The 14,741-nt window shown below is 57.6% G+C and overlaps 1 protein-coding gene across 3 annotated transcripts; it reads right to left on the bottom strand.

The window, feature by feature from the left end:
• Positions 1–637: 637 nt before the first annotated feature.
• On the bottom strand, positions 638–14,380 carry CGN (cingulin). Of its 3 annotated transcripts, none has more exons than XM_068995318.1 (20): positions 14,265–14,380; positions 9,838–10,646; positions 9,606–9,697; positions 9,272–9,347; positions 8,825–8,922; positions 8,343–8,454; positions 7,538–7,729; positions 6,830–6,978; positions 6,453–6,594; positions 6,195–6,341; positions 5,607–5,813; positions 5,150–5,407; positions 4,540–4,710; positions 4,282–4,443; positions 3,693–3,782; positions 2,903–2,986; positions 2,137–2,255; positions 1,677–1,785; positions 1,248–1,411; positions 638–1,112 (listed from the first exon to the last, which is right to left on the bottom strand). In XM_068995318.1, the coding sequence occupies exons 2-20, from the start codon at positions 10,636–10,638 to the stop codon at positions 989–991; spliced, it is 3,297 nt and encodes a 1,098-aa protein (XP_068851419.1). In that variant the 5' UTR covers positions 10,639–10,646; positions 14,265–14,380; the 3' UTR covers positions 638–988. The 3 variants fall into 3 exon arrangements, with proteins under 3 accessions (XP_068851419.1, XP_068851417.1, XP_068851418.1); XM_068995316.1 differs by having other exon boundaries at positions 14,018–14,321; XM_068995317.1 differs by lacking the exon at positions 14,265–14,380 and adding an exon at positions 12,488–12,563.
• Positions 14,381–14,741: the final 361 nt, after the last annotated feature.

Genomic DNA, 14,741 nt, shown 5'->3' with positions numbered 1-14,741 from the left:
CTGCCACATTCCCGTGCCGTGATCTCAGCGCGCCTTGGGGACACCTTGGGGACACCTTGGGGACATCCCCGGCGGGGTCGGGAGAGCGGAATTCCAGGGGGATTGGGAATTCCGGGCCGCGCTGTCCCCGGGATGTCCCCAAAGCTCGAGGGAAACTGAGGCACGGGGGGGGTTGGGGACAGCGCGGGGACAGCGCGGGGACAGCGCGGGCACCGGGGAGCAGCCGGGGCGGGACCGGCCGGGCCGGTCCGGGGGCACCTCCGGGGACGCGCCCGGGCCGGGGGAGGGCACCGGGCACGGCCCTTCCGGGGTGGGGACACCGGGGGGACAGCGGAGGACAGCGGGGGATACCGGGGGACAGCGGGGGACACCGGGGGAGGGGGGTGGCACCGGCGGGGGCACCGGGCACGGCCCTCCCTGGGCGGTGACCACAGGGGGGACATGGCCAGAGGTGACCACAGGGGACAGGAGTGACCAGGAATTCCCACCCAGAATTCCCAGGCATTGACCGCAGGAATCCCTGAGAATTCCCACCGAGAATTCCCAAGCGTTCCCCCTGAGAATTCCTGAACACCGCCCCCCCCCGACAATTCCCGAGCATTCCCACCCAGAATTCCCAAAAATTCCAGAACCCACGGCCCTTAAACCGCTGGATTTTATTCCAAACAGCTCCGGGAGGAGGCCAAGGGGGGGTTGGAAATAGAAATCCCCAGAGCCGGGAAATCCCTGGATTCCCATGGGGACCTCGGAGCCTCCGGAGCCACCGCCTGGAGGGGACCGAAGTGTCCCCAAAGTGTCCCCAAAGTGTCCCCAAGGGGGTCCCGCCCCGTCTTCCTTCATGCCCTCGCTTTGGGAATTTTTTCCCAGGGAGCAGCCGCCTCCCAGGACTGATCCGGCTGGAATCCCAGGGCTGATCCCAGAGCCGATCCCAGGTCAGGACCGATCCCGGACCCGATCCCGGTGCTGATGCCGCCAGAATTCCCAGGAATCAGCAGGAGCTGGTCTGCAGGTTGGCCTCGTTGAGCAGGGAGGCGATGGCCGAGGGGCCGGAGCCGAATTCCTCATCCGAGCTCAGCCGCTCGTCCTGGAGCGCGGAATCCACGGCTCTGCGCCTGCCCACGGGAAAACCCCCTCAGCCCTCGATTTCCCATGGATTCTAGAGCTTTCCCATGGATTCCAGAGCTTTCCCATGGATTTGGGACCTTTTCCATGGGTTCTGGGCTTTTCCAGGCAGGAATTTTCCTTACCAGGCCTCCTTTTCCAGGGATTTCAGGCGCTGCTGGAGCTGCTCGTTGAGCTCGTGCTGCTCCTCCAGCTCCCGCTGGGTTTTTTTCCGGGAATTTTCCAAGCGCTCGATTTCCTCCTCGGCCTCGTCCACCTGGCGCTTCAGGGCCTTCACGCGCAGGCTCAGCTGGGAATTCCAGGGATTTGGGATTGGGAATGGGGCCCTGGGCGTGTCCCAGGCCAGGCTGGAGCAGCCTGGGATGGGGGAGGTGTCCCCGCCCTTGGAATTGGGGTGGCATTGGATGGGGTTTAAGGTTCCTTTCCATCCCAAACCATTCCGGGATCCCCAGGGCTGGCTCAGATGGGATTTTAGGGATAGATCCCAGACCCTGGCCCAGATTATTCCATGGATTCGCCATCCCTGGAAGCTCCGGGGGGGATTCCCGACCCACCTGGTCCTTCTGGTTGCTGCTGCTCTGCCGCTCGTCGTCGATCTGGATCGACAATTCCTTGATTTTCCGCTCCAGCTTCCGGTTGGAGGAGAGCAGGACGTTCTTTTCCCTACGGCAAATGGGGTGGGAGAGGGGACTCCGTGGACTTCCCATCCTTTGGAGCCGCCTGGGATGGTGGGAGCTGTCCCTGCCCTTGGATCTGTAGGGATCTTTTCCATCCCAAACCATTCCAGGATTCCCTGGGCTGCTTTAATGGGATATTTGGGATAAATCCCGGAGCCTGGCCCAGGTTATTCCATGGATCCCCCCCTAATCCAAGCTGCACCACCCCAAAACACCAGAAATCTCCCTTTTCCCATGGAATTAAAACCCCAACAACTTTTAAACCATTCCGGGGGAAACCGCCCCAAAAAAACCCCCAGGATTTGGGATTTGGGCTTTGGGGTTTGGGATCTGGTACCTTTCCTCCACCTGGAGCTGATCCCGGAGCTCTTCCAGCTGCGATTCCAGCTGGGAAACGCTGCTCCCGGGCCTCTGCTGCCCCTCGGAAGCGGCCAGCCGGTTCTTCAGCTCCTTATTCTGGGAATTCCCAAAAAAACCCCAATTATCCCGGTTTTTTCCCCATTTTTTCTGAGTTTCCCGAGGGGGGGGCAGGGAATTCCAGGAATTCCTTATGTAACGCGTGAGTCAGGAAGGGTTTTCCAAGGAGGAGCCGGGGTTGTGTAATGGGAATTAACTGGGATAAACTGGGAATTCTGGGATTTATCGGGATCGACGCCATTTTCCAGTGCCGGGATCCTCATCCCTGCAAATCCCGTGGATTTCGGCTCTTAAATCCCCAAAAATTCCCAAAAAAAATCCCCATGAATCAGTGCCAACTCCTCTGTGTTTTTCTTGGAATTCCAAGCGGGAACGGGAATGGCTCCAGTGAGGCTGGATCCCAAAACATTTGGCTCTTTAGGGAATGACGGATTGGCAGGAAAAGGGGTGGGAAGCGCTGGGAAAAGTGGGAATTCTGTGGGAAAGGCCCTGGGAAAGGGCAGAGAGCCCCAAAAATCAGGATTGGGAATTTTGGAGAGAAGGAAAAGCAGGAAAACTCCTTGGAATCCTGATCCCTTTCCCAGGGATGCTTTTCCCGGAATTCCTCATGGAATCAAGGATTCCTCTAGGCCATTCCCGCCGGGATTTGGGGCTGAATCCGTGGCTTTTCCTGGGATTTTCCACACCTGGCGCTCCAAGGAGGATTTGTCACATTCCAGGTCCTGGCGGCTCGAGCGTTCCTGGAGCAGCTCCGCCCGGAGTTGGTCGATCTGGGAATGAGGACCCGGAAAATTCTGGATTTTCCATGGATTTTCCATGGATTTTCCTCACCCCGAAACGCCGGGATCCAGCACATCCCAAAATTCCCAGCCCCACGGGAATCGGTGACTCCAAACCCCCCAAAAAAGGAGGAATTTGGGGTCATTCCCAAAGAAAATTCCAGGGAAGCTGGGATTGGGTTTTCCAGTGGAGGGGTTAAACTGGTGGAACTGGGATTTCGGGAATGGGGTTGGATCCCCAGGGATGCTCCGGGATTTGTGGGAAAAGGATCCCCTGGGGTGATTCTCGGCTGGAAAAACAGGAAAAACTGGGAAGATTCCCATTTTATGCCCTGGTCACGGCCTGAGGGGCGGGAATTCCCGGGAAAAGCATTCCTGGGGCGATTCCCGGATGGAAAAATGGGAAAAGGACCCATTTTATGCCTTGGAATTTTTGGGAAAAAGGAGAGAATAAAGGTTGAGAAGAATCCGTCAGGATTTAATCCCCGAATTCCTGCCCAAACAAAAAATTCCTGGGAATTTCCTTTGGGAATATTTTTTCCCCTTTCCCAACCTGTTCCAGTCCCCATTCCCGCCCAACTGACCATTCCCGACTGGAATTTTTGGATGGATCCTTGAGGATTTATTAACGGGGTTGGAATTCCCAGAGGATCCGACTTTTCCTGGGATGAGAATTCCTGAAATTCCCAGCATTTACCTGATCCCGGCTCCGGTTCACCCGCTCCGTCAGCAGCTCCACCGAGCTCCGCTCCTCCTCCAGCTCCAATTCCAGGCGCTTGGATTTGTCCTGCCGGGAATTTGGGATGGGAAAGGGGCGGACTGGGGCTTGGGCATCCCAAGGGAATGAGGGGGTGGAGAGGGAACATCCTGGAATTCCAGAGGGAAAGGGATTTGTGGGAAAAGTGGTTTAATCCTGGGAAAAATCTGGGAACGGTCCTGGGATTTGGGGGGTGTTGGGATGTGGGACAGGGCAGCTCCCACCAATCCATGGGGGAACAACCCTTTGGAATGGGGGGAAAACACCGGGAAAAAACCCTGTGGAATATGGGAAAAAGCCGGGAAAAGCCGCTCTGGAAATGCAGGAGAGCACCGGGAAAAAAAACCCATTGGAATGCGGGGAAACACCGGGAAACCCCAGACCCTAAAAAACTTCGGGAATGCAGCCCCATCCCGGCTTTTCCCGGCCCTGGGAATGCCGGCCCCACTCTGCCCCTCCGTGTCCATCCCCAGCACTGCAAGGGAATTTTGGGGGAATTTTTCCCGGGAATTTTTTCGGGAATTCCCACCTCCAGCGCCTTGGAATGCCGGGCTCGCTCGTCCTGGGATCTCTTCCGGTTTTCCAGCTCCTGCTCCAGGTTCTGGAGCCTCTGGAGCAGCAGCTCCTTATCCAGGAGGATTTGATCCCGCTCTTCCTGGTTTTCCTGGAGCGCCTGCTTGAGCCGGGAAACCTGCGGGAAAAATGGGAATTCCCAAAAATTCCCAGCTGGATTTTTCCCGAAAATTCCCAGAACTCATGGAAAAAGTGGGTCTGATTCCCAACAAACCTCATCCTGGAGCTTCCCGAGGTTTTGTTGGATTTTTTCCACCTCGGTGCCGCGGTCCTTGGCCATTTTTTGGGAATCCGTGAGTTCCCGCCGGGATTTTTCCTTTAATTCCTCCAGCTGGGATTGGAGCGCGGCCAGGGAGCTCTGGGATTCCGCCGCCATCTGCTCCAGCTGCCGGGAAAACGGGAATTTGGGGATTGGGAATTTTATAGGATGGAGGGAGCAGCCTGGATGATCCCAAAAAATGGGATTGGGGTCTGGGATATCAGGGATGGTGATCCTGGGGTTTTATGGAGTTTTCCAGGATTTTGGGGAAGGATAAATCCCAAATGGCTCTGCCTGGAATTCTGAATCCGTGCCCGAATCCAAAGAGGGATCTTGGAAATTCCCATTCCAGGTGTTGGGAAACCAAATCCAGGCCCGAAATCCCAAATCCAGGCCCGAAATCCCGGATTTCTCCCCAGACCCAACCAGGGAATCAGAGATCCCAATCCCAGGTGTCCTGGCACTCGATATCCCACAAAACAGAGATTTCGGGATGGGGAAACCCCAGAATTCCGTGAAAACCCCCAGAATTCCACAGAAAAAGCCCCGGAATCTCTTCCCAAACCTCCTTGTTGAGCTTTTCCATGGAGCGATCCAGGAGCCGCTTCTGCTCCTCCAGCTCGGCCTTGGAGCGCCGGAGCTGCTCCCGCTGGAGCTGCTCGTCCCGGAGCGCCGATCCCAGATCCCGCAGCTCCCGCTCCAGCCGCGCCCGGCCCCGCTCCGCCTCCTCCAGCCGCGCCTCCAGCGATCTCTGGGATAACCGCAGGTCCTGCTCCCGCTCCTGGGATTCGCCCAGCGATTCCTCCAGGCGCCGGCGCTCCGCCTGCGGAGAGGGAGCCCGTGGGGTTGGGGGATTTGGGGGAAGGTTCGGGGCTGGATCCCTTGGGATGGGCGGATCCAGGGGATTTTAGGGGAAAATTCGGGCTGTGTCCATTGGGATGAGTAGATCCAGAGGGTTTGGGGTGAGACCGTGGCGGGTGGATCCGAAGGGATCTGTGGGATTTCCAGGACAATCCCGGTACCTCCAGTTTGGCCACCTTCTCCCGGAGCCGGGCCTGGGCCCCTTCCCAGTTTTCCCCGCGGCGCTCAGATTCCTTCAGCTGCGATTCCAGGCCCTGGAATTCCCGGCCCAGCTCCTCGTGCTGCTCCCGCAGCTCCCCCAGCCGCGATTCCAGAACCTTCCGCGCCTGCTCCGACGCCTCCCGCGCCGATTCCAGGGAGAGCCGGGCCTGGGTGGGGCGGAGCCAGAGGGATTTGGGGATTTTTGTGGGAGTTTTTGTGGGAATTTTAGGAGATTTAGGGGGATTTGGGGGGTGGATTTTGGGAGGGATTTTTGGGAGATTTTTGTGGGATTTTTCAGGGATTTTTAGGGGAAAATTTGGGGCTGCATCCATTGGGATGTAGAGTCGATCCAGAGGGCTTGGGGGCTGGGTCCGTTGGGATGAGCCCACAGCAGGTGGATCCAGAGGGGTTTTAGGGATTTTTGTGGGATTTTCGGGGATTTTTTGGGATAGTTTGGGCTGACCCCACAACGAGCACCCCCAGGGCCCCAAATTCCCAATTCCCACGAATCCCACCCCGGGAATGCCTTCCCTGTGCCCACCCCTCACCCTGGCGGCCTCATCCCGCTCCTCCTGGAGCTTCTCCAGATCCTTCCGGAGCCTCTCCAGCTCCAGCTCCTGGCTGGAAACCTCATCCCGCAGGGATCCCCGGAGCTCCCGCTCCTTCTCCAGCTCCTCTCGCGCTTCCCGCAGCTCCTGGGATGGCAGAGAGGTGGGAAAAAATCCTGAATTTTGGGGGAAAAAAATCCCAAATCCTCGGGGGAAAAATCCTGAATTTTGAGGAAAAAAATCCTGGATTTCTCCCACCTTCCGGAGCGCCTCCAGCTCTTTGGGATCCGCGGCGCCGCTCCGAGCTTGATCCAAATCTTCCCGAGTGGCCTGGAAGCGTTCCCGGAGTTCCCGGAGCTCCTCCTCGAATTCCTCCCGCTCCAGCTTCGCCTGGAGCAGCCTGGATCCCAAAAACCCCCAAATCCCCTTTATCCCAAAATCCCAATCCCAGAACCCCGACCCCAACCCTGTTTTATTGGGATTTAGAGTGGAAAATCCCAGAGAATCCCAAAATTTGGAGCTTCCCAAACCTTCCAGAGCTCCAGATCCCGCCCCATGCCCTGGTTTTTTGGGATTTGGGGTGGAAAATCGTGGAAAATCCCCAAATTCGGAGCTCCTGGAGCTCCAGGACTCACTCCTGCTTGGAATTCCGAAGCTCTTCCTTGTTTTTCTGGGACAGTTCCCGCCAGTGCTCCGTCTCCTCCGTGCTCTCCTCCAGCTCCCGCTGCAGGTTCCGCACCAGCGTTCCCAACTTTTCCCGTTCCGACTCCAGGCTGGATTTTTCCTGCATGGAAGTGAAGAGATCCCAAAAAAATTCTCAGGGAATTCCACCCAAAATATGCACAAAATTAGCACTGATCCCATGGAATCTCCAGAGGGGCTTTTCCTGATATTTTCCCCTCTGGAATGGGGAAAAACACTGGGAACAAAACCCCTTTGGAATATGGGAAAAAGCTGGGGAAAACCACTCTGGAATGACGGGAAAAACCCCAGGAAAAGCCCCGTTCCTGAGATGATTCCCAGATGGAAAAATGGGAAAAACTCCCATTTTACCCCCTGGTCGCAGCCAGAGGGGTGGGAATTCCTGGGAAAAGCATCCCCGGGAGTGGGACCCCAAATCCACCTCAGGACCACCCAAAGTGGGAATTTTGGGATCCCAGGACCCTCAGAATTCCTTCAACCAGGAATTTTGGGACACCAGGACCCTTTCCAGGACCCAAATCCTGCAGAAATGGGATTCCCCAACGGGACGAATTTGGAGCGGGACGATGACCCCAAATCCGGCTCGGAACCCCTTAAACCGGGAATTCTGGGACCCCAGCGCCCATCCCGGAATTCCCGACCTCCGAGGCCTCCTCCAGGCCCCTCCGGAGCCGCTCCAGGTCCCCCTGGCACTGCAGCCGCAGCTGCTCCAGCTCCCGGTCGTGCGCGGCCACCTCGTCCTTGAGGGCCCCTTTGAGCGCCGCCAGCTCCCGCTCCAGGCGCCGCCGCGAGCCCAGAACCTCCTCCAGCTCCTGCCGGGATTCCAGCAGCTCCTGGGAAGGCGGGAAAAGCCGCGTCGGGGGATGTGGGGGCGTTTTGGGGGCGTTTTGGGGGCGTTTTGGGGCCATTGGGGTGGCTATGGGGGCGTACGGGGAGGGTCAGCGGAGGTTTTGAGGGTCTTTGGGGGGATTTTAGGGGGTTGTGGGGTGGTTCTGAGGGTTTTTATGGGGTTTTGGGAGGTTCTTAGGGTTTTTAGGGGGGTTTTTTTGTGGTTTTTTTTGGTGGGGTTTTAGCATTTTTAGGAGGTTTTCAGGGGGGTTTTTTTGGTGGTTTTTTGGTGGGGTTTTAGCATTTTTAGGAGGTTTTCAGGGGGTTTTTTTGTGTTTTTTTTGGTGGGGTTTTAGCATTTTTAGGAGGTTTTTAGGGGTTTTTTTGTGGGTTTTTTGGTGGGGTTTTAGCATTTCTAGGAGGTTTTTAGGGGGTTTTTTTTTGGTGTTTTTTTGGTGGGGTTTTAGCATTTTTAGGAGGTTTTCAGGGGGTTTTTTTGTGGTTTTTTTTGGTGGGGTTTTAGCATTTCTAGGAGGTTTTTAGGGGTTTTACGGGGTTTTTTAGAGGGTTTGGGGGTTTTTAGCGTTTTAAGTAGGTGTTTTAGGGTTTTGGGGGCACCTGGTAGAGGCTCTGGGTGTCAGGGTGGGTTTTGGGGTCGAGGTGGAGCTGCCCCTCGAGGTGGCCCAGCCGCGCCTCCAGCTCCTCCTTGGAGGATCTCAGCTCGCTCAGCCTGCGGGAAATAAAGGGTTAATGGGGTTTGGGGGGGGGGAGCCTTTGGGGTTTTTTAGGTTTAAGAGGGGATTTGGGGGGTGTATGGGGGGGTCTTTGGGGGCATTGGGGTGATTTTTGGGGTTCTGGAGGGTCTTTGGGGGTTAGGGGGGATTAGGGGTGGTTTATGGGGTCCTTAGGGGTTAGGGGGATTGTGGGGGCGGCTTTGTGATCTGTAGGGGCCGTGGGAGCTATAGGGCTGTTTATGGGGTCAGCCCCATCTCTGACCACTTAGGGCCATCCCGAAGGGACAACGGGGCTCCCACGGTGACCCCAACCCCTCAAAGGGCCACCCCAGAGATGTCCCCAACCCTTTAAGGGACCCCAATTACTCGGCCAAGCTTCGCTGCAGCTCCTGGGATTTCCTCTCCAGAGCCCCCCGAAGCTGCTGGATTTGGGATTGCGGTGATTCCGGAGCCCCGACGGAATTCTGGGAGATCGGGGACATTGGGGACATTGGGGACATCCCGCCCGAAAATCCCAAATCCAGCCCAGAAGGGCATCCCAGCGTTTCCCATAAATCGGAGGGATTTGGGATCACTGATCCCAAAAAAACGGGAAAGAAGAGATCTGCTCCTCAGTCCCTCAGGGATGGGATTTGGGATCCCAAATCCATCCCAAATCCACCCCAAATCCATCCCAAATCCACCCCAAATCCATCCCATATCTCTCCCAATCCATCCCAAATCCCTCCCAAATCCATCCCAAACCCATCCCAAGCCCATCCCAATTCCTGGGACTTTTGAGATCCCCCAAACCCCGGGAATTCTCCCGCTCACCGCCAGCTCCAGCTCCTGGAATTTTTCCAGCAGCTGCGAGGTTTTCCTCTTCAGGGAAATTTCGCTCTCAGTGCTCCTGGTTTGGGGTTGGATTTGGGGGAAAATATTTGGGAATTGGGTCATGGAAGGAGTGGGAATTGCTGCTGAATTCCCCAAATCCTGGATTTGGGAACATTCCTAAAACACCCCATAAAATCCCAGGGAAGCTTTGGGAAAAGGGTTGGGAATTGTGGGGTGCTCATGGAGGGTTTGGGGGGATTTGAGGGGGATTTAGAGGGGTTTTAGGGAGGCTTGGGAGGATTTTAGGGGGATTTTGGGGGTTTTAGGGCCTCACCCCTCCTTTAGGATGCTGTAAATGAGCTCCTTGGGGTTCGCGCTGCCGCCCAATTCCCGCTGATCCCGCAGCAGATCCGGGGTGGATTTGAGCTTCCAAGAAAGAATAAAAACCCCAAATCCCCCATTGCAGCCGGGAAAAAAACCCCCAATTTTATGGGGAAAAAAACCCCCAATGTTATAGCAAAAAACCCCCAATTTCATAGGAATTTTGTAGGATTCCCCCCAAATACCTGCAGCTCCACGCTCTGCTGCTCCACACTCCCAAACCCTCTCCGTCCCCGCATCCCCGCGTCGCTCCCGGTGGGGATTTGGGGGACTTGGGGCCGGGCCCCGCTGGATTCCCGGGATTTCGGCGCATCCAGGCTCTGCGAGCGCTTCCTTTGGGAAGCGGCGTGGCCGCGGCTCCTCCTCGCCGCTCGCCCCCGGGGCAAATTCCCGTCGAATTTGCTGATCAGGGAATCCACCGAGGACAGCGGCTCCGTGTCCACCTCCCCCGGGTCCCCCGGCTCCTTGGTGCCTTCCTCGTCCCGTTTGCCAAAGTTTTTCCCACTCTGGGCGCGCGGGATCCCGCTGGGAGAAGCCGCGGTGGCACCGGGAAGGTCCCCGTGGGATTGGGATCTCCGCAGCTCCTCCGCCGAGGGTTTGGGGACACTCAGGAGCTCATCACCCGAGGATTTGGGGACCCTCCGGGAGCCCCCGGGAATTTCCCCCTCCTCGCTGCCGCCGGAGCCGCGCCGGGGCCGCCTCCCCCCGTAGGGATTTTCGGGAAGCTCCGAATCGGATCCGCCGCTCCCGGGGGGTCCCGGCGGGGTCGGGAAGGGGGCGTCGCTTTTGATCTGCACCCCGAAAGAGTCGCCGCCTTTGTCGCCGCTGTTGAGGACCACGAAGGGCTGCCCGGCGATGCCCTGGACCCGCACGGCCACCCCGTAGGTGCCACCCTTGCCCCGCGGGGGTCTCGGGGGTCGCCGCGGCTCCTGGAGGTCGTTGATGAAGCGGATCTGGACGCCGTAATCCACGGGTTTGTCCGCCATGGCCTGGGCTGGAAAAATTGGGAATAATTGGGGAAAATTAGGGAGAATTCGGGGAAATGATCCCCGAAATCCCGGCAGCGCTTTGATGGAGGGACGCGAGCCAGAGGACGCGCGGTGCCAGCGCTGCGGCGTGCCCAGGACAGCCCCGGGCTGGAAAAAAATGGGAAAATCAGGAGAAATTAGGGGAAGTTATCCCCAAAACCCCGGCAGCGCTGTGCCGGAGGGATGGGAGCCAGAGGACGCGCGGTGCCAGCGCTGCGGCGCGCCCAGGACAGCCCCGGGCTGGAAAAAGGGGTGGAAATTGGGGAAAATTGAGGAAATTGAAGCCTAAAATCCCCACAGCAGCGCTGTGCCGGAGGGACGCGAGCCAGAGACGCGCGGTGCCAGCGCTGCGGCGCGCCCAGGGTGGCACAGGACAGCCCGGGCTGGCACAGGACAGGGCACGGCGGTGGCAGTGCCAGCGCCGGCATCGCTCCGCTGCTCCCGGAGCCGGGAGGGGACAGCGGGGACGGCGAAAATCCCCCCCCGCTCCCCCCGGCCGCAGCGGAGCCTCCCCTGCGCTGCCGCAGAGCCGCGGGCTCGGCTCCCGCTGCCTTTTCCCCCCATTTTTCCCGGTTTCCCCCTTTTTTTTCCCGGTTTTCCTCGTTTTTTTTCCCCCGGGTTTCCCCGGTTTTTCCCTCGGCATCAGATGAGCGGTGACATTTTGGGAGCAGCCCCAGGATGGAACCTCCCCCTCCCCGATCCCAGGGATCCTCTGGAAGCACCGGGAATGTGGCGTGGGAGGATTTGTGGATGGAAAAGCCGCGGTTCCGCCCCAAATCCCGGTTTTTCCGGGAGCAGCGGCGGCTGGGAATAAATCGGGAATGACGCGAGGAGCTGCGGGAGCCGCGCGGGTCCCAAAGAGGGTCCCCGGGGCGGGGTGGATTTTGGGGATGTTTCCTGGGATTTGGGGATTTTGGGATGCGGGGATGGGTCCGGAGAGCCAGGAAAATCCCAGAAATCCCAAAGGGAAAGAGCAGAGCGCGGCTCGGGGCGGGGAATTGATCCCGGGTGGGAGAAGGGAGCGGGGAGGAGGGATGGGGTGCAAAAGAGGGATCCCTCTGGGATCCCAGAATAGGGATGGGATCCCAAAACGGGGATGGGGATGGAAAAGAGGGATCCCAGTGCAGACGGGATGGGATGGGATCCCTGCCCAGGGGTGGGATCCCTGCGCAAGGATCCCAGTACACGGCCAGGATCCCACATCCTCCCATCACCCCAAGCCCGTGCCGAGCCCAGGGAGATCCCACAACCCCGAAATCCTGTGGGATGCAGCTTTTCCCAGGGATCCGGAGGGATTTGGCCTGGAGCCGGGCCAGACGAGCGGTTTGGGATCCCCGTCCTTGCCAAATTCCCACTGCTCCCATTCGCTGGCCCCAAACCCCGGGAGAGCCCCTCTGGGATCACCACAAACCCCACAAATCCCTGGAACTGCAGGGGAAGGATCCCGGGAGCGGAATTCCCATTCCCTAATCCCATTATCCCTGTCCCGTGTCCCCTTAAAGAGATCAGAAACTGCCACCAGCCTGAGCCATTCCCGAATCCCTAAATCCCTAAATCCCCAAATGCCATCCTGCTGCCCTTCTGGAATCACCACAAACCCCACAAATCCCTGGAATTGCAGGGGAAGGATCCCGGGAGAGGAATTCCCGTGTCCTGATCCCACTATCCCTGTCCCGTGTCCCCCACGGAGATCAGGAACTGCCACCAACCCGAATCCCTAAATCCCCAAATCCCTGAATCCCCAAATTCCAAAATCCCCGAATCCCTAAATCCTCGGGAATGGGGGTCTGGAAAAGCAGGAACCAACCTGAGCAGGAAATGGAGCTCAGGGAAGCGGCGCCGGCAGAAAATTGGGAATTTTCCAGGTGGCCAAAGGGCAGCGAGTGACGAGGCTGGGGCGGGGAGCGCGATCCCGATGGGAACTCCGGGCTCGGGGAGACCTTTGGATGGGCGAGGGGGCGACCGGGACACCGGGAAGGGGACAGGGAACCGGGAAGGGCCCGTCCCAGATCCCGGCCTGGCACGGGAATGGAGCAGGTGGAGAATCCACGGGGTGGGAGGAGGTTGGGAATGAGGCCGGGAGCGATCCCAGATGGCCCCGGAGCCGGCCGGGAACGGGGGTTGGTATTCCCGGGATGGGAAAACCGGGACAGGATTGGATTTTCCTGAACTGGGGAAGCCGGGAGAGGATTTGCTCTTCCAGAAACGCGGGAGAGGATTTGGTTTTCCTGGGATGAGAAAAACGCGAGAGAGGATTTGGTTTTCCAGAAACCTGGGAGATTATTTCATTTTTCCCAGGATAAGAAATCCAGGAGAGGATTTGATTTTCCTAAATTGAGAAACCCGGGAGACGATTTGCTCTTCCAGAAGTCCAGGAGAGGGTTGGATTTTCCCAAAATGAGAAATCCGGGAGAGGATTTTCCCCAAAATGGAAATCTGGGAGAGGATTTCTCCCAAAATGAGAAATCCAGGAGAGGATTTGCTCTTCCAGAATCCCGGGAGAGGATTTCATTTTCCAGGATAAGAAACCCGGGAGAGAATTTGATCTTCCCAAAATGAGGAATCCCGGACAGGATCTGCTCTTCCCAGCCACATTTGGGATGTTTCCGGTGGGATTTGGGAATTCGGGAAGGGCCTCAGGTGAGCCAGGCCCTGGCTGGGAAATCTCCCAGGAATTCCTCCCTCCTCCTGGAAAAGCTCCAGCTCCAGGAGCCGCCCCACATTCCAGGCTGGAAAAGCCGCCCGAGGAAAAAGGGATTTCACTGGAAAACCGCATGGAAAAAAGCGGGAAAAGGGAATTTCGGGGCTAAAAATAACCTAAATAATGGGAATTATCCAGGAGGGTGAACAAAAAAAAAAACCCCTGGATCCCACCCGGGGGATGGGGTCGGGAATGGTGGGAGAGGCTGTCCCGGCCCCTCTGGAACGGCGGAGTTTCGGGAATTTCGGGGTGGCCGGGAGCCAGCGGCGCCCGGGGCGAGGCACAAAGAGCCTTTTGTGCCTCCGGCGCAACCCAGAAAAAGTTGTTTTGCAATTCCCAGAGCGGCTGGAAAACAGAGGAGGGGGGGGGGAAGCTGGAGCTGCTTTTCCAGCCTCCTTTTCCAGGATTTTTTTTCCTCCTCCTCGGGTCACGCAGGGAATTTCAGCACCGGGATTTCGGGGATGGAGGGAGGGAGGCCCTGAGGTCAAAATCGAGCTGGTCGGTCCCAGAAAAGGGAGGAAAAAATGCTGGATTATCCCAAAGAATTCCCAAAATAGTTGCGTTTGGATCCTGGCAATACTTAGGAATATAAATTTTCCCAAATCGAGCTCCAAATTATCCCAAATCATCCCAAACCTCTTCCAGCCCGGCTGATTTTGGCTCCTGGCACCATTTAGGAATCCAAATTTTCCCAAATCAAGCTCCTCAACCCCAGAAAAGGGAGAGAAAAAAGCTGGGTTATCCCAAAGCATTCCCGAAACAGCTGGGTTTGGCTCCTGGCCCCATTTAGGATGTTCCCAGCAAGGTTTTCCCAAAATTCTGCCCCATTCCCGAGTCCTTGAGGCCCAAATCGAGCTCCAAATTATCCCAAATTATCCCAAACCTCTTCCAGCCCGGCTGGCTTTGGCTCCAGGAGATATTTGGGATCTTTCCCAAAATTCTGCGCCCTCGGCTCCTCCCCGAGTTCGCTCCCGGGCGCTGTTTGGGGCCAAAGTCCGGGATTTTGGAGCCGTACCCGGCTGCAGGACCGGCTTTTCCTGCTTTTCCTGCTCCTGCCGGGGCCGAAACCCGAGACCGGGGCGGGGGTGACAATGGGTGACAGTGGGTGGCACCGGGTGACAACGAGACCCAGGGGGATGGGAGAGGGATTTTCACCTGGAAAAGGGGGCGGGAGTGGGATTTGCACACGGAAAAAGGGTCGGGACAGGGATTTCCAGCTGGAAAAAGAGTCGGGAGTGGGATTTTCCGCTGGAGAAAGGGTTGGGAGGGCCATCTGCACACGGGAAAAGGGTCAGGAGAGGGGTGTCAATCTGGGATAAGGGTCAGAACAGGGATTTCCACCCGGGATAGGGGTCGGGAC

This window comes from Aphelocoma coerulescens, chromosome 25, assembly GCF_041296385.1.
Source record: "Aphelocoma coerulescens isolate FSJ_1873_10779 chromosome 25, UR_Acoe_1.0, whole genome shotgun sequence".
NCBI lineage: Eukaryota > Metazoa > Chordata > Aves > Passeriformes > Corvidae > Aphelocoma > Aphelocoma coerulescens.
Note: the sequence above shows the minus strand (reverse complement) of the source record. Positions and strands in the feature narration are given on the sequence as shown.

Excerpts from the sequence above, each read along its gene's own strand:
- CGN (XM_068995316.1), bottom strand. The coding sequence starts at position 14,054 with ATGGTGCCAGGAGCCAAAATCAGCCGGGCTGGAAGAG. Across the intron at positions 9,698-9,837 it reads AGCAGAGCGTGGAGCTGCAG|CTCAAATCCACCCCGGATCT; the intron begins GTATTTGGGGGG and ends CTTTCTTGGAAG. Across the intron at positions 3,783-4,281 it reads GGCATTCCAAGGCGCTGGAG|GACAAATCCAAGCGCCTGGA; the intron begins GTGGGAATTCCC and ends AATTCCCGGCAG.